The 19392-nt window shown below is 37.6% G+C and overlaps 1 protein-coding gene across 1 annotated transcript in view; it reads right to left on the bottom strand.

The window, feature by feature from the left end:
- Window positions 1–227: 227 nt before the first annotated feature.
- KCNK2 (potassium two pore domain channel subfamily K member 2) overlaps window positions 228–19392 on the bottom strand; it is a 77497-nt gene continuing 58332 nt past the window's right edge. Inside the window, exons 6-7 of the mRNA XM_058835501.1 lie at window positions 16835–16974; window positions 228–2394 (exon numbers count right to left, since the gene is read on the bottom strand). Coding sequence (XP_058691484.1) covers window positions 2077–2394; window positions 16835–16974 — 458 coding nt within the window. The 3' untranslated portion in view covers window positions 228–2076. The remainder of the gene's footprint in view (window positions 2395–16834; window positions 16975–19392) is intronic.

Raw genomic sequence — 19392 nt, 5'->3', positions numbered from 1 at the left:
AAACACAACTTAAGGTATGACAACCAAAGAGAATAGTTTTTAATATCAAGGAAAAAAAATAGTAATTTCTACGCTGGGTAAGTCAAGCCTTTATTGCTAAACCAGCTTAAATTAAAGTAGGTGGCAAACTGCTATACTCTGTAACCAATGAACGCATAAAAATCAACTTCACAAATTATTCCTTAGCATTCCAGTTGTAGCAAGCAGAAGATTCAGGAAAGCTTATTTTAATTAAAAACTTTATTTTTCATTGCAATTCACAGTTTATACATGGCAAGAAGTACCCTTGCCATGTGGACATTCAGAACACTGTGCTGGGGAGACAAGGGTCTTTGTTATAAGAGCATTGCTCGGTGCTGTGTCATGGAACTTTCTTAGTTTTAAAAGCGTACTCTCTGTAAATGTTAATTGACTGATATTTACACTGAATTTACATATTAACTTATATTTATTAGAAAACAAGCTAAGCATCCAAAAAACATGAACATTCATATATTGCATGTTATCTAATGGTCAGAGATGCTGTAAGATTTGCCACTTGAATCATGCCCAATCATCAAAGTCCCATTCATTTTTAATTTACAGAGCCTAAATTTTTCTTTAAGGCCTGTTCCATTAATTTTATGTACAGCCAGATTACAATAGACTAACATAAGGAAAAAAAATGAAAAATTATCCATTCCATCCTGCATTTCTTCTGAATCTCATGTACACCTATAAGCAAAACAGAAGGTACAAAATTAATGTGTTTTCTTAAAACCAATAAAGAAAACCCACAGTCTGGTTTAGATCTGCTTCTTGTAAGCCTATCCTGTTTGAACAATCATCGGTATTCAGATTGTGCTATTTATCAGCTCTTCTTCATGCCTGCATTGATACTCAGAGCCATCTCTATTTGAAATGTAGAAAGTCACAGTGATACCAGTTTCAATTGCATTCCCACATAGCCACAGCTCTGGCACAGGCAGCCCACGTGACATTCAGGAAAGCACTCCACCAGGATTCCCGGGTAAAATATCATGTAGCCTCTGGGGTGACTTGGCTTAGAAAGGAAATTAAGAATCCTTTTCATACCAAATATCTGGCAGAAGGTTTATGCTTATTAAAAATAGCTGCATTCTTCTGCATTGTTTTTTTGGATGTGATTATTTAGAACACAGCAATTTAAAGCCTCCCCCTGCCTCTCATGAAAACAGTAATTTTTATTTGCTCTTGTCATCTACCAAATAATTTAGTGATAGATAAGCTGCAGATTTTTTTGGTACATCTGATGCAGAGAAAAACAGCTGCTGAACACTGCTTGGAAAACTAAGACCTGAAAAGGGCCTGCAAATCCTACAAGTCAGCGTGAACAAGTATCATCTGGACCTGAGTAAAACAAAATGCTTCTGGGGGACAGGTTTGCAACTTTTGAAACTGCAGTGCCTTTAAATTTGGAGCTAAGAACATCAATTGATGATTGTTGAGTTTTGGCATTCATTCATGCTGGTTGGTATCTTCACAACAGACACCTTTGAAACACCACCATTTCAAGAAGAACAAAAGGCTTAAATGAAATACACTTCTCATGCAAAAAACCCAAACAAACAAAAGTTGTACAGGAACTGTAGAGGTTCTGGTTCTTCAAAAGATAAGGCACTGACCAAAATTTCTTAGGTAAAAGGCTGCATAAGAATTTCTTGCCATTTACAAATGTGTTGTAGTCCTGAAATGGTCCATTCCTAGGCTCAGTAAGGTAGACCCTGAAATTTTAAGGACTGATCCCTCAAAGCTACATTGTTACCATAAACAAGTGAGATTCATTCGTGAGGCCATATGGCACATTAGAAGTGAAAAACAGTCTGGGCAGATAAAGGCAGAAAACATTGTTTGTTCCAGCATCTTTCGGAAACAGCAGTGCCATTCGTCTTTGTGTCTCTGAAGAGATGCGATGGTAACTCGGGACTGTAGTTTTTCTGTGGAACTCATGCACACATATAAAATGCTGCTAGCACTGGTCATCAACAGGGTGGAAAAAAATGGTGTATGGCTAGTCTAAGCCGAGAGCTTCCCAAGGGCTGGGATCCAAAGTCATGGCTACTTAATGTTCTCGATCACGGCTATCTCTTCTGCTGCACAGTGCGGCGTCAAACCATTCATGTAAATGCTGTCCGTCTTTGTCAGAGCTGGCAAGAGGTCCTTCTCGCTCGTCAGGTGGTTCACTGACAGTGTTCTCTTGCAGGGGGTCAGGTCTTGGTTGTGGTTGACAGAGAGCTCTGCAGAGAGCTTCCTTTTGATGGAGGTGGCCCGCTGGAACTTGTCGTAGATCTCCACACTCAGGCGCCTTCGAGTCTCCTTGAACTCGGCGGTGACGTTGGCTGTCCACTCTGCAGCGTGGGCTCTGAACTCCCCGACCTGCAGCAAAAGTCAGGAAAGAAAAAGGAAGAATTATGGCACCAAGGACTTCAGACACTTTATCTTCAGGAGCCTGGTGAGAGTGCAGGGTTGCCAAAGAGTTGCTGCTGCCACTGGCACAAATTTCTCATGACAAAGAGTCACACTTTTATTGACAGCAACTAAAGAAGAAAAGTTGCTCTAGTAAGAGTTAACAATTCCAAAAACACAAAAATCTTTTCTGCTGATTTTTTTTTTTTTTTATTGTGATCATAGTCAACAATACAGGGAAGCTACAGAGGCTTGACAGCTGCACAATACCCAGCTGGTCAGGGGATGCTGAAATCCCAGCAATCCAGGCTGTGTTATGTATTGTTACTAGAGTGAGGGGTTATTTATGAGCACTTTCACTGTCTCTGGAAAGATCCTTGGGTGACTTGGCAAAGAATTTTCTAAATTTAGACAGAAAAGCTTTTTTAAAGGAAACCATCAGCTGTTTGCATCCTCTTTTCTGTATTTGCTCAAACATAGCACCAACACAGCAACAGTTAAAAGTCACCTCAGTGGCATGTCTGCTTCCCACCTGAATTCCAAATCATCCTTGCTTTTCCTCAGATATGGCAAAAGGTAGACTGAGCAGATCTAGTCTGAAGTAAACTATGACCCGTAATTTATTTACTATTTATATTTTTGCACTTGTATTTCAGTCAAACCACTATTATATTAAATAAGTTACGTAGGTAACTACAGGAGGCACCTTTTGATGATTTTATCTCATTGTTACTCCAAAGGAAATAGATTGTTTCTCTTTAAATCTCTTCTCCCTCAACAGCTTAATACTGGGAAGGTACAGCACAGGGAATATAGACTATTCATAACTATAACTCCAAAGTAAAGCATTTCAGGAGGATTTAACCCACATAAATTAGCCTAATTGCGACTGTTCACTCCAGAATTTCAATCACTGGCAAACAAACTCTGACTTGGAAAGAACAGAAATGAAAAAAGAATTTACACAGAGAAATATAGGGGGCAAACCATCAGAGAAAAAGCCATGAGCTTACTCATGCTTTGCAGTGCAGTGGAAAAGAGGAATATAATGAAGGTAAAAATTAGTCAGCTCATCCAGGAGTGACAGAGTTTCAGAAAAAGTTTCCCCTCCAGAAACTAAACAAAAAAAGGTCTCTTTACCCGAGGGTCATTTTATTACATCGTTCTCCACTTCAGTGACTTACAGAGATGACAAATGTGGACAAATGTATATTTTCTAAAACAAGGGTAATTATCTGCCATACACAGAGGACTCACCTAGCTGAATGATTATTAGTATTTAATTTGTGCAGCTAGGATCAGACACACTGCACGTCAAGTTTGAAAATAATGAAATCTGCAGTGCTGAAACATCTCAGCTGCTCCAGTATTTTCACTTGTAGTAAACAAGTAATAAAAATATGATAAATAGTGCATATCCTGAGGCAGTTTTCTCCTTTTCCTAAGCCTTAGTAAATGCAAGCTGCCCAGGTGCTAGAGAATGGTTCTGCCTAGGGGAGCGAAAAGGCAGTACACAGGTTTCTTTTTTACTGTATATATATGTACCCCTCACCCGTTGTGTAAGCATTTAGTAGACCAGGTATTTTGCTCAGGCACACATCTCTGGCATTGTATTCAAGAGATGCTATCAGGATTTAAAATTATATTTCAGCAACTTATTGGAAGATACAACTACCTTGAACTATCTCCCCATAATATTTCAATTTTTTTGGGGGGGGTGAGGGGCAGTTTTTTTGGTTGGGTTGTTGGTTGGGTTTTTTTGTATTGCTTTTTAGTTCCCACATGATTTTATGTTTGTCCAGGAGAGAAAATCTACTGGCATTGTTTCTGAAGAAAGCATATTTATGTGACCTTTAGGATAGGCTCAGAATGCTCCTAGTGATGGACCTGTCTTGCACAGGGCAAGCTGCTCTTGAGCATTCAAGTTATTCAGGGGAATCTTAAAATTGTAGTTGTTGGGATATCTGATGTCTGAGTTCTATGAGATTTCTTTGGGGAAGCAAGTTTATGCAGCCAGCTAAAGAGCATCAATAAATGTGCCTTTGGAGATAGGCTCAATCCAATTAAGGTGGTGTGGAACACTAACATGGTGGACACAATTCTACCTGCCCATACACCAAAGTTGTGACACTGGTTTATATTAAAATCATAGGAGAAAAATACAAATTGAAACATGCTGGTATTAATGCTACTGGTAGGTAGAATCAGATGCATTAGTGGTAATACTGAGGGAATTGGAACACGTTAAGACCCAGAAGGTCAGTGCTGTTCGAACTATGCATGCCCCAAATCACTACTTTCGGCCCCTACTTTTCATACAAACTGAAATGCATTCAAAAATTTTACCTCTTTAAAACAAAACTCTTAATTCCATAGCACTTACAGACTCAAGCAGGGTTGTAAGAATAGGGTTATAAGAAAAGAAATGTGCCATTTTAGCTATCATTGTACATTAGCAACTTGCTTGTATAATTTGATCCCTCGTTGATCCATGGGGACATATCTGTAGTATGTCCGGGTTCTTTCTGTCCTTAGGTCATGACATTTTAGCACACTGCATTACATCTCCTCTTCATCTGGGTTCTGACAACAAAAAAATGTCTCATGCAGAGCCACTGAAATTCCAATTGCCTGTGCTGCTCAAAAAAATTTAATTCTTGGCATACCTATCTACTGTAACAACAATTTACTTTTCTCCAGATCTCTCGCCTCATTACAGCACAGCTCTGTAGACTCTACAGCTGTCATAGTTGGGGGCAGTGTGACATGAGGACAAGGTCTCTTAGTCACAGAAATTATTGACAACTACGTACTTAACATAAGGCTGAATGTCACAGAATATTTCAGAAGCAATAGGAAAAACATGTCACAGTGATAGCGCCCGGCTCAGTCATACAAGAAGCGGCACTGGTGCTGCTTCTCACTTTAACCTTCAGGGAAGAGAAATGCCACTAGTAATGGGGACATGGTCCCTATCACAGCTCCTGAATTGACTTCCTCCACATCAAAATCCAAATTAGTCTGCAAGGTGTTAGACATATTTCACAAGGAATATCAACCTAGCTACATTGAACATCAACAGCAAGTAACTTTCTTATGTATTTAAGAAGTAGGAAGTAGCACCCTACTCCCTTATGATTTCAGGGAAGACAAGTCTCAATAGCAAGTTCTCGAGAGTTATGATATATGGTAACACAACTAAGTATTCCACACAGAACACTTCCCCACAAAACAAAACAACAAAAACAAAAACCCAAAACAAACAAACAAAAGAACAACAAACACCTAAAACAACCCCCAAAAAACAACACTCACGACTTTCCCAAAAAATGAACAGCATTGACCCAATTCCTTGCCCAGCCCAAGTTTCCTGGCCACCAGGCACCACTGCCAGGGTATCCTATAAGATCTGCACCATATCCAACCCCTATGAGGATGTCTCAAATACACAGGTCATCTCCAGTAACACCTCCAAATGTCTGTGCCAATCTATGTGTCCACCTGTGGTGGAGATGTCACATTTACTCTTTTAGGATATAATGAGAAACTGCCTCTGAACCATTTGTGGGGGGAGTTCTAGTAATTCTTTTTAAAGTCACTATTGGGTTTTTTGGGGGGGTTCTGTAGTGAAAAACAAACAGACATCAATAAAGTACCACATGAACTTCCGGAATGACCAAAGAGTTCCCAGGCTGCACACATACACAATCACCAATATAATTTTGAGACCAATGTACTGAATTTGACAGAACTAGAAAAAAAAAAAAAAACCACCAAAAAAACATGGACATTAAACCATCATTCCTTCACCTACTCCTGCCAAAATCCATCTAAATGAATAATGTCCTAAAACTGGCTCTCAGTCAATATCTCTAATAGGATCAAAAGTTCCTATTCAGTTTCATTGTACTGTGTTTTAGCTTTCTGTCCTGCTGAGCTCCACACTTGGGTAAAGGCCAACAGCATAAGTCAGAATGTATGAATGTCCAAGGGGATGCTACTGTTGAAACTAAAAAAGACATTTGAACACACTGAAGCACCTGCTTCATTCTTCAGTGCATTTGCTCTAGTTCCTTATACTTGTTAAGAGTTTGAGAATCTTTCTGGACACCCACAGAATTATGCAAATACTAATGCAAGCAAAACTTCCCACCATTCAGGATGACCACCCATCCTATTAAGTGCCTGGAAAGCACAAGCCATGTAGCCGTTCACAAGTAATCTGTATTTTGAATTAAGCCACATCTGTGCTTGAGCAGAAAAACAAACAAACAAAAGCATAATTAAGGACATCCTTAAATAGACCAAGACAAATGTACTTGCCTATCTTAATTCTGCCTTAGTTTTGCTCCTCTCTCTCAGGGATATTCTTGAAAAACCCCAACATCACAGTATAATCAGTTAATCTACTTCTCCTTACAGAGGGAGAAGAAATATATCCTGCTTGGATGGAGCTCAGATATATGACATGAAAGCTATGATATGCTCAGGAGGAGGTAAACCACTGAGTTGCAAATAAGTAAAAAAAATAGGGTTATATATATGTCATGCAAGAAAATGAAAACATGTATTTCCAAGTCATGCAGCTTTTTCTGTCATGGCTGAGCATTATGTTCCTTCTCTTTGGCATACAGGACTCATACAGTTTATGATGAGCATGTTAGTGCAAGCCAAAAAAATGAATTTAAAAAGCAGGAAGATAAGCTGGAGGTATCCATTTGACTACATTTTAGGGTGAAAAAAGTGCCCTTCCTTACAGATATTCTTAACGGTCTAGATGTTCCTCGTGTATAATTTCTCGCATTTACCCCTAATGCATTCTCCGAATTTTCATAGCTCCATTTTTGAGTACACTCTCCAGTGTACTTTATCCTGCTACTTAAAAATAACACATCCAATTAACCTCTCTGTGATATGCTACTCAGACAAAACTAGAAAGTGCATTACATGTCAAATTATGCAAGCAGCAGAGTACAGAACATAACATTTTTGTCTTAGCTCTCAGGAAATTCAGCCAGTGTTCACAGAAATTGTTCACAAAGTTCCTTTAAAAAAAAATGTAGGTACAGAGAGGGGTGATGGGTTGAACAACTCAGCTGCTGGGTGGGTTTATCCCTGAGTGCATCAGAGGGGTTTCCTACCTGCTATCTCACTTTCCTGCAGTTCTGGGCAAGTATATTCCACCATTTTTCACCCCAGCTGCTGCTGGACACAAATTTCTATTCACCACCACAGTTTTTATAAGTTAGAGAAGACCAGAGTGCAGAAGAGAACAAGAGAAACTTCACAAAAAAATTTAATGAAACCTGTGCATTTGCTGCACATTAAGGGAACCTCATTTATAGTCCATCTAAAACTCCCAACATAATGGTCCGGCTTTCAGTATTCCTGCTACTATAGTGTTATTAGTACATACCCAAAATACCTGTGGACAGGTGTTTAGAGAAGAGTGTGCTCTACTGGTCTTTAAAGGTAAACAGTCACAAAACACAAGAAATACCACAGGTATTAATGAGATACCCATGCTGAGCTTTCCCAGGTCCACCATCTGCTATGATGAACCACCATCTTCTATGCCTTCATCCTGTCAGGACCTCAATTCTGTATCTGGGAGCTCTTCTTGCCAGGTCTTTAAGATACCAGACTTTGACTTCAAGATGAATGGCACACACAGAGCAATAAGTGATACCTTTTTTGGTTCCACTCACTGGTATACATATCCCTCTGTTTTTCAGACAAATATCAGAGGGGGAAAAGACTGTCTTTTGTGAAACTGTTGTCTTCTTCGGTAAGGCATCAATTTCATAGGCAATTGTGTTTTTGTAGCCATAGTGGCCAGAAATGTTTTTTTGGGAACAATGCTCTCCTGATGGAAACTGGATTGTTCAGTCCTGTAATAAGCAATGCTTGTGAGTTCATTCTGGTGAGAAATGATAGTTTGGTTTTACCCACATAAGTTCCATGAACACATCTGATGCCTTGGATGAAATAAACCACATTCTCCAATGGGAATGCAGAGAGCCCACAAATTTTGATTATTTTATTTGTGGAGGAACATCTATGGTGGCAGCTGTGGGAATATGTTTTGTGGAGATGTAACAGATGGCAGATGGAAGAAATGGCCTTTTCCTCTATCACTGTTTGATTCAATAAAATAAAAACAGCCTAAAAAATAATGCCTACAAAACAGAACTAGATATACTAAGAATCAACACAAGAGATGATTATTTGATTTACATTTTGTTTTTTTCTGTAAATATGAAGACTACTATGCTAGGTATTTCCTCAGAACTACTATTGAATATTGCCCACCAGATACCCCTTTGCATAGATTTGGATGTGTAGAGTCTCAGTAGTGTAGACAAGTTATGGGCCTGATTATCTTACTCTCTCTTCTTCTGCTTTATTATTAACTTCCAAAGATAAAGATTAACAACAACAACAAAAATAAAGATGTTGATATTTTCCCTTAAAATCAGTTCTATTTAGTGTTTTCAGCTGCCTCAGAGAGCCATCCAACCCCTCTTTCAACCTGATGAGAGTGAATGACATGCACCTGTATTAGCCACAAGAAACTACCTAGGTTTGCACAAAGCTCTAGCAGCTGAGCTTAAGGTGATCCAGGAGAACAGTGTGTATCCTCTGCCTGCACTATGCAGCCAACGACTTGGCTGCAGTCAGGAAAAGCGAATGTTTTAAGAACTATACTAGAAGCATAATGAAACCCAAGCAACAGGCAGCTGAAAGACTGCCTCAACTTTCTCCCAGAGGAAGGAGACAACAAGTGTTTCATAAACTCACTGGACTTTTTTTAGCTTATGAAGATATGCTAAAAAAGAACAAACTTAAAAAAGGACTTTTAATTTTTACTTGGTAGTAAGGAATGATTATAGTAACTACTTGGTCAAGTCCCAGCAAGAGCAGCTCAACACTAGTATTACAACTGCACCTATCCCTTGTGAAAGGCAGTATTCCATAGCTTCTTTGGTCCCTTTTATCTGCAATTGCAAAGCATTTTCCTCAATGTCAACACACCTACTTGCAAGGGCATTCTGCTGAACTTGCTTTGTCTGGGAACTCATCCTCAAGACAGCTATCACATTCATATACTCAGCATTAGTAACATGTTCTGGAGTCTTTTCCTAACAATATCCAAGCACTGAGATTATCCTAAAAAAAAAAAAAGTAAAGTTTTCAGGAATGTTAATCATGAAGATGTCAGTGATATTTAACCTGGAATATTTTCAGCTCACAATAAAGCAAACCACAGAAATATTTATTGCTGTAACAAAGGATCAATTACATCTTACCTTCAAAAATTAAGATTTCTCAAAGTAGACTATCATAGCATACATGAATCTTCATGGGTAATTAACTCCAAGAAATGCTATCTCTATAACTGATCTCACTTTAATCAATATCTCTTATTATGAAGTATAAGTCTCTTGCCCTAGTTTTATTTCTGCAAATTCAATAGCTTCACATTCAATTGCCTTCACTCCCTTGTTGCATGCAGCCTTCACTGGAGTAATTTTCTTCTTCTCTGAATGCTGTGGGAGAGCAGGGCCAGGCACAGGGGCTGGCATGAGAGACACTGGCGGTGTTCCCATGCCCTGGGCCATGCTGCTCCTCATGGAAGTACTTGGCAGCACATCTCCTGTAATCAGCACCCCACCAGGACCTGCTACTCAACATACAGTAACAAAACAGCAGTCTCTAAATGTCTGGCATGCCCAGCTCAGAGGCATGATACAAATATAAATATAACCACAGCAAAACTTTGGAAATGTTATCTGTGTGTGTACTGAATCTGAAGTGAGCATCGCATGTCCAAAGTATACAAAATGAGGAAAGATCTCAAAAAAAGTGTCAAAAGCCATCAGCTGTTTAGTTTTCCAGGAATTCTCAGAACAAGATGTTCTTTCCAGTTCATTATTGCTCATATTACCACAACAGACTTTTAAAAGTCTGATCAGTATAGAAACCCAGTATTACAGACTGTTGCTAGGGCAGATTCAGGAACATCACCAGGATAACTTAAACTCACAGAAAGGAAGATCAAATTGGATTCAGAACCAGGTCAGTCATTTCTATTTCCTCCTTGCACCAATACCACTCTTTATACATCCCTGAGACTCTGGGCTGCTATAGACATACTGTACTCCCACCTTTTATTTTGGGTTTGTTTTGGTTAGATTTTTTGTTCTGTTGCTAGTCAAATTTGACTGGAGACATGCAGTTGTTTTGACTGTAGAAATATTTTATATTTCTCCCCATCTCATAGAAATTATTAAAAACAATCACCTTTATGAACATGCCTGTTCCTTCTCAAATTGACTTTTCTGCACATCTTGGATGTACTGGAAAAAGCCCTCTTAATGCAAGACAGATTTTTCTTCAGAAGCTTCCCTTGCCATTTTTGTAGCTCTCTGCATTCTTCCTGAAGTTTAGACCATAAATCCAGGGGCTGTTTTCCAGTAATACACCTTTTAATAACATCTGCAAAATATTACTTCTGTAGGAAATAAATTATTTCCTACAGAAACTTGATGATTCTCTGCTTGTACATCTTAGAATTATTACCCTTATTAATCACTGCCTTGCAAAACTATTTTGCACATCATGGCTTTGACACTATATTTGTCTCCCACAAATATTTCCAATTCAGTGCTTTCTAGGAACAGACTTCCACACCAGCCTGACCAGCTCAGTGAACTTGTGGATATAAAATCTGTAAAACTGCTGCAGTTTGGTTTGTTTTTTTGGCCTTTGGTTGGTTGGGGTTTTAGGCTTATGTTTTGATGGAATTTGTTTTGGGATATTTTGTTTTTTGCCTGTTTTTATTTTATGTTTTTGATTGTTTGTCTGTTTTATTTTGCTAGGAGGCGGGTGTGGGTTGTTTGGTTTGGGAGCAGTGAATATAAGAAAAGTCCAAACAGTTGTTTTCTTCAATAATAAAACTTACTTTCAGAAGCTGACCCATCTCACTTGAAACAATGCAAAATGGACCAGCAAGTGACTCCAATAACCAGACTGAAGAGTTATTCTCTACCATCTTCATTTCTAAGTGATTTTGTTTCTTAAAACAGGGAGAGCCAGGTCAAGAGTTCATTGAACAACTGAACAACTTATTCCTCCTCTTTGGTCGAACACCCTCACTACACAGCCTCTGAGGACAATCTGTTTGCTTGGAGGGTGAAAACCCTTCAAAACTGTTTCTCACTTGAGTCCAGTAATTTTTTCATCTTTTCATGCATACAGCCTACATCTAGGGTCCCTCTTTGGGCAATATGAGAAATGGGCTCAAGTTCTCTTTATGCTGGATCCCTTATGCTGGGTGAGCACCTTCAGCCTGAAGCTAATAAAAAGACAACAAATAATATAGGGAGTGCAATAATCTCCATGCCATCATCATGACAAGTCTAATTCTGTTTTGACAGATTTGAGTGACAGCTCTGTCACTGGTGCCAAGAAGATTAAATTGAATGATGATTCAGATGAGTCAAATTTGTTGAATTTGTTTATAAATATCCAATATAGCAACTGCCTCTTGAATTTCCACGAGAAGTGAATGTGCTATTTCTCATGAAATTTTAGGCTTGGTCCTAAAAGCCGGGTACATGTTGTTCAATTCAAAAGAAAGACAAGCAGCATGAAAAAATCATTTATCCAAACTGAGCCAATGTCTAACAAGTCTGTCATCTGGATAAACAGTGAAGATCCTCCAGGATCTATAGGCCAAATGTCTAAGATTGTAGGTCGGGTAAGCATTTTTGCTGAAAATGCTGGAATTCAGAAGCTGCTGCATACAGAAGTAAAAGAAAAAACATGACAAAGAAAAAAAATCCTGCTGAAAATTCATCTTTCAAAGAGACTAAAATCAGAAGACTTTAAAAGTGCTCTGAGTAATCAGAATGTAGAGAATAATGAAGAGGAGGGAGTTTAAGGCAAGCTAGTATAGCTGAGGCTGAACTTCAGAGACAGATCGCCTACTTAAGATTACAGCACACAGCATGTTCCAGTGACTTTCTGACATTTCATCTATCTTACTGTATGAGCTGCTTCCAGATCAATCCTTCTAAAACTCCCACTTCTGTCTCTACTTGTCTTTCACTTCCCTCCCCATCTGAGGCATTCAATATTCTCCAGAGTGTTTCAGGAGACAAAAGCCACCTGAGCAACTGACTGACATACTGGTTATTTGGATTTTAATATCAAAATAACAGCAGTCCTGTGCATTAGTGTACTTCTAATCAGATTTTTTTTTGTCTCGCATCCACTTACATAAGGCAAACTTTCCTGATAGTATACTGAGAAAAAGATAGATTTTTTTGTTGTTGAAACAGTGAAATGCATTATTACCTCAAAGTCTTATGTAAACTGCTTCAAAGAACAACACAAATACATTAAAATATATTAATTGAACTATAGATTCTGGGTGATAGTCATTAACAGCATGCCTCCTCCCTGGAATAAGGAGAACTTCACTTCTTGCCCTAAATACGATGATATTTATTGATACTTTTTACCTTAGACTACTGGAAAAAGCAAAGAGATTACAGCTGCCCATAAAAAGAGGTATACCTCTGATGATTTATAGTTTTGATTGTTGAGGGGAAGTAAAGAACACTTACAACCTCTCTGTTTCATTCTGGGCTCAGGTAACATTCTCTAGATTTTGCTACTTGGTGTTAGACTGCTGAAACCAGCACAAGTGATCACTACTGAATGATCTGCTCCTTCCTGTATCTAAAACATGTTAGACTACTGTTTTCTTCACAGAAAGTAGGATACAAGTCCTATACAAAACCTTGTTTATTTGTTGATACCCATAACAATCCCAGTAATTTTCAGGAAGATTTTCAGCACCCTGTTTCCTAGGAAATAAATTAAACTGCTTCAGTCTTCAGAGTGCATTGATCACAGCTCTGCAGATTTTTTTTTCATGGGCTCTGTATCTCAATAGGTTTTAATATATAACATTGTTTCCCACTTCAAAGGCTACCTTTAGGTGTAAGTGGCTATTTCCCCAGGAACTGACAATGTTTCCCCACGGCAATTAAAAAAATACACCCCAGACTCTGAACTAGGGTTTTTCACTGCACTCATGGATATTGGAACTTCAGAGATGTTCCTCTGCTATAATCTGCATTCATAGAAGCTGGAACAGTCCACTGTAAATTTAGGCTTAACTGGAAAAAAAGACAAGAAATTCAGTCTTATCTGGCTTTTGCTGGCACAGAAGAGATTTGATAACTACATTTCCACTAAACTCCTTCAGCATCTTCACTCAGATTTTCCCAGGCAGATAGCAAGAATGAGCTAATAGCAGCAGTTTTTATCATAAAATGAAACCTGTAAAAAGTGAATATTAGTAAAATGCTTATAAGCCAATCTTATAACAAAATGCAATATATTTATATTACTTTCTTCCTACAGTTTAATTAGGATAGAAGACAGATTTTTTTTATTTTTTTAATTTTTTTTTATTTTCTAACTATAACATAACTTCGGGTATATCATTATTCAATTCTCAAACTGGTATTTGCTATTGTTAAAACTATAGAATTTTAAACTGCTAAAGCATTTTATTCCTGCTAAGAATTCTCACACATGTCCAAACAATGGGTTAAGAAATAGGGAAGGAGATTTCTGACCATCAGAGATAGGGTTAATTGAAGAAATGGCACCAATTATGTTGTGTCTGTCTTTAATCTAACCTAACACACGTGAGACTTGTATATAGCAGAATTCCCAATACCTGCTTCAGCCAAGAGAATTCGGGTATATCTGAAGAATGAGGTTTTCCTTGCTGTAGACAAAATTAATATGCTTGTTTAGGCTATAAAGGTGAGAAAGAATGAAAAGCTGGACTAGGTTACACATTCCCAGTGCCTGAGAAAAAAAGCTCAACACTGCACTGCATAACCTGGCAAAGAGTTTTCCCTGATAAAAATAGGAATGCTTTTGATGTGTTGGAGGTATTTTTGGGTTTCTTCAATTCATGTGTCTTTAAATCCTTTCCAGAGTTAGTCTATATTGAAATAGCTTCACAAAGAGCTACAAAATTCAAACATTCTTAATATATTATCATCACTATAAGATTAAAACTTCAGTGTGTTATATATTCAATTATATAGTCAAGAAACTAAGATTTCTGGGTATGATGCTCTAGATAACAGAAAAGAATAGGAGAAAACTGAGGTTAAAGATCAGATTAATTCCAGGAAGTAGTGTGAAGAACTAAAACATGTCAGTGTCTGAGAAAATAAAGCAAAAACAAGCATGGAGATTATTTTTGTGTAGTCTGAAGTCATAGTGCCTCAGTCACATCATATTTTTTCCAAAACATCCAGACATGAGTAACCCAGGGAAATTAGACAATTTAGGAAATGCCCCAAGGTGAGAATAGTTAGACACCAGGAGACTTCCAGGAGGAAACACCACTCTTACAATCATATAATATCCTGAGTTGGAAGGGACCCACAAGGATCATTGAAATCCAACCCAAGTCCTGCACAAAAATTCCAATGTGTGCCTGAGAGCATTGTCCAAATGCTTCGTGAACTCTGGCAGGCTTGGTGCTATGACCACTTCACTGGGGAACTGCTCCATTGTTCTCCTACTTCTTCCTATTGCAGAGGGGAAAATGGGTGAGACCAACCTAATTCTGAAGCTCAAAATAACAAAATACAACCATGCAGTTTACTGGCATTTGAAAGGATGCACGGGTTTCCCTGCAGCCAGTGTAAGCCATGTAAGGTTGGCTGTTAAAGGCACCCTCAGTGCTTTTCTAGAAAACAGAGCTGTGATCCTGCCAGCTGTTGAATCTGCAAATGGGAACACCCAGATGATATCTGCTGCTCGCTCTCTGTGGAGGGCACTAGGAAGTTCATTGTGGAAGGGAAGTCATAAACACCTTTTCAAATTTACAGCATGTGGCAAAAGATGACACTCTTGAACTGAAACTGTTCAAATAAATATTGTCCTCTGCTTCAGGGCTAAGAGGTTATGAATTGCCTGCTAAAAGTGTATTTACAGCAGACCTGTCACGGTGCTGTCTCTAACCACAGAACCATGAGCACAACAAAAGCAATGGAAAAGGGCTTCCCACCCCACATTCCTTACAAAGTGGGTTTAGTCCTGCCCAAGATCCCAGCTCCCACCCTCCTGCCTGCTGCCAGCAGCGCCCCTGCTGCTGCTCAGAAGGTGGCAGGCACCCTGAGGGGCTGCAGTGAGAGAAGATGGGGTAAGCTACCCTTCAGAGCACAGGCTTTGGGAAGTCAAGGATTGCCAGGAATACATCTAGGCATTGATGCCATGCCCTAGAGCTAGGAAAACTATTTAACAGTGTAAGTAGCAGGCCACTGCACAGTAGCCAACATATTCATTCCATCAAAAACAAATTAGAGTTTTTATGTTTGAGTGGCACAAATCAACTGATGCGTGCAAAAGAACTCAAGCTAAATTAGAGGGAAATAATATGTTGCTTCAAACAAAATTAATTTCTCAGACTTCCAGTAAAATCCAATGTATGCATGCTACAATTGAAGGAAATTTTTCAATTTCAAAACCAGAATGTTTTCTTAAATGACAAAAATTAAAACATTGTTCCAAAATCATTGGAATAATAAATACAAGTGAAAACAAGTGAAAATGAGTGAAATTTACAAGTGAAAACCTTTTTCAATTGAAAACAATATACTTGACTACAAATATCAAATAATTCTGTGGAAGATATTATGGTAAAATATACCCAGGGATATTTAAATATTTCATTCCAATACCTTGCATGATATGAAAAATTTATTTTCTTAACACTATAAACCATGGTCTTTACAAAATAGAGAAACAAATATAATAAAATCAATCATTATTAATGAAAAATAAAATAAAAATGAAATAAAAATTAAATAATAAAATAAAATAATAATCGATGAGATATATTACATTTATATAAAATATGTAAATATAACCACTTAACAATTTTCTTTACATACCTGCATCTCTTTTTGAAACAAAACAGAATGATTTTTGCCTAAAAAATTAAAACCTACATTCTACTACCTAGAACAGTAGTTTAAGAATTTTTTCCCCTCATAAATCCAGTGCAAGTGTTCATATACACTTATAATAATTATAAAATAATTATCATAATTATACACTTATAATAATTATATAATAATACATTTAATCTAATTTTCTATGCAGACATGTGAAAATAAAACACTGTATGTTTGAATGGACTGTTACATAGTTTCCTGCAGTTTGAGCTGCAGCATTACAGTTCACACAAAACCACCTTTGACCTATACACACTAAGTGCAAAAGTGTAACCTGTAAGGTCACCTGGATTCTATTCAAAGTTTTTTAAAAAGGAGTATTTCTTCCCTTTTGAAAATATTCTTACCTCTTCCTTTGTCTTTTTTGATATGACCCTTAGCCAGTCTCCAATCATGCTGAGGACAGCTGCAAAGTAAGCAAGCCCAACAAGGATCCAGAACCACACCACTGGCTTATAAAAATCTAGGTATTCAATATCGGATCCCCCTGAAAAACAATACAGTAAAAATTAATTCAGACATAGTATCTATAGGGGCATAAATGTTTTTAAATTAATATTCCTAGAAAAGAAAAGTTAAATTTCTTATACCTTCTCTATTTTTACCCATAAAAAATATTTTGTTGAATTAATAGAAATTACATAAATCAGTTCACTCTTGAAAGTAACATGCAAAGTTTAGACAAAGATTGTTAACAATTTATAATAATTACTGAATAAATACAAACTGATTCAACTTGATATACTATCATTTAAGATAGAGGTCAATGAAGACAGCTTGAATGAAGTGACTTTCCACCTGCTCCAAAAAATGATGCAGTACCAGAGTTTTAAGTAGTGTTCCAAAGTATGCAATGCATTCATATTCTGAGAAATCTGTTTTTGTAAGAACTTTAAAACATCTTAATACTTATATAAAACCTTTAGCCTCAGTAAAGAAAGAGTAGCACCTGCATTAACAAGTGTCCCTGGTGAGTAGACAAACATTATCATCTCCATTCTGCATAAGGAAACCAGAGTGCAAGGACTTGAGTTGAATTGATCATCCCCGCCCCCCGCCAAAAAAAAAGAGATGGATAAAAGAAGTCTGCTGAAGGGTAATTTTTTGAATCCCACTGCCATAAACACTTCTTTTCACTGTTAGAGTATAAAAAAGGATAAATTTCAGCAGTGTCTGTATTAGAGCTTTCAGGTATAATACAGCTGTAAGGAACAGATGTCTTATTTCCACACAAAAAAAAAGTTATGTTCATCCAGAGCTCTTGACAACACCCAATAACTCAAATTTCACATCTTGTCATGCAATAAAACAGAAGCCTTAAACTTGTAATTCAGCTGTATTACAAAAAATAAAACCAGACTTCTAGTTAGGGCTGCTGCAAGAAGTTTGATGTGTATATCTGCCCATAATTGAAGAGGCTGTACTGTAAAACCTTCTCATGCACATTAAAGTAGCCTGTACAGGTACATAATACTTAGTTTTATATATCTGCACCTGATACTGAAACAAATCAAGGGATAATTGGCCCCAAAATATCAAGTACCTTGTTACGGTACTGAGATTGACTCTCGTGGAAAATAATGTTTTTACTTAGCTTTATTATCGCAGAGATTACAAAGAATAACAAATAACAACGAATTTTACTGATGGCTAGCTTTGTATGGAAGCCCTCACAGACAGAAATTTTGCTATTCTCATGTCAATTACATCTTTTCATCAAAAAAAATGCATTGAGCTGCAGTGGTTTACTCAACTATCCAAGAGATGAATCCACATTGTTAAAGTGGATATCCTTTGATACCTTTCTAGCCCCAAGCAGAGGTAGAAGACAGGGCTGTTTGGAACAGAAGACATTCAGCCACCAAAGGGCTGGGTTTGTCACAGCACAAGACAAACAAAATACCAAATCATTTGTTAACATCCATCTCATGTCACTCTAGTAAAACAGTATTTTAGGGATGATTCACCCAAAATGTGTTGTAATTCAAAATAATGGTCGATTACCACTGTGTCCTTGCTATAATAATGGGTCACACTTGGTGGTTCATCCTCTTCTTTAGCTGTTCATACAATGCACAAGAAAGTATCATAGAAAGCACCCACATGGTTGATTTTTAATTTTTGGCATATTACGTTTATAAACTGAAACTAGAACCTAATTCTGCCAGTCTGCAAGAAGCATTTTCCTCCACAGTTTATACTTATTTACAGCAAAGTTAATCACCGAGGCAGGAATTAGGACATATTCATGTTCAACCAAGTTTTCCATGCTGTCTGGCCAGGAGATGGCTCCATCTAGCCATGCCCAAAGGAGTTCTGCTTTCCCGAAGTTAAAGGGACAAAAGGCACCTAAAGAAATACTCTAGGATAAGGCTTTAAAGCTAAAACCTTTATTAGCTGTGGAGCTTCTGAATTTCAAGGACTCCTTGGATGATTTCTCAATTTAATCAAGTCTCAGGGAGAGAGACATACCTGAGGATCTTTGTCCTGACATAACTACTGTCTCCTGTGATGCTCAAACTGCCATAATGAAGTTACCTGGGAATGTCATTAAATAGGATTTCATCGAGAAATGTGATCAGAACTCAACTGTACTGAATTTAAACTACAAGAATTCATTAACTACCAAATTCACTTAAATGGGTATGAATGCATTTGGGTATGAGTATGCATAGCTAAATGTACTTGTACTGAAGTATATGAGATAATCTAATGATTTTATGGGCAACATCATAAAAAGCATATCAATATGATACACTATCATGTTTCTTTTGCAAAGTAAATTGGTTTATACAGCCCTCTGGGAAGGAAAATGCTGAGAAGGCAGAAGATGAATTTTGTTGCTTGTTTGGCAAACCAAATTTTGTGGGCTGAGGGACAAAACTTTTCCCAACTTTCTTTAGCC

Source organism: Poecile atricapillus, chromosome 3, assembly GCF_030490865.1.
Source record: "Poecile atricapillus isolate bPoeAtr1 chromosome 3, bPoeAtr1.hap1, whole genome shotgun sequence".
Classification (NCBI taxonomy): Eukaryota; Metazoa; Chordata; class Aves; order Passeriformes; family Paridae; genus Poecile; species Poecile atricapillus.
This window is presented reverse-complemented; position numbering and strand designations above follow the sequence as displayed.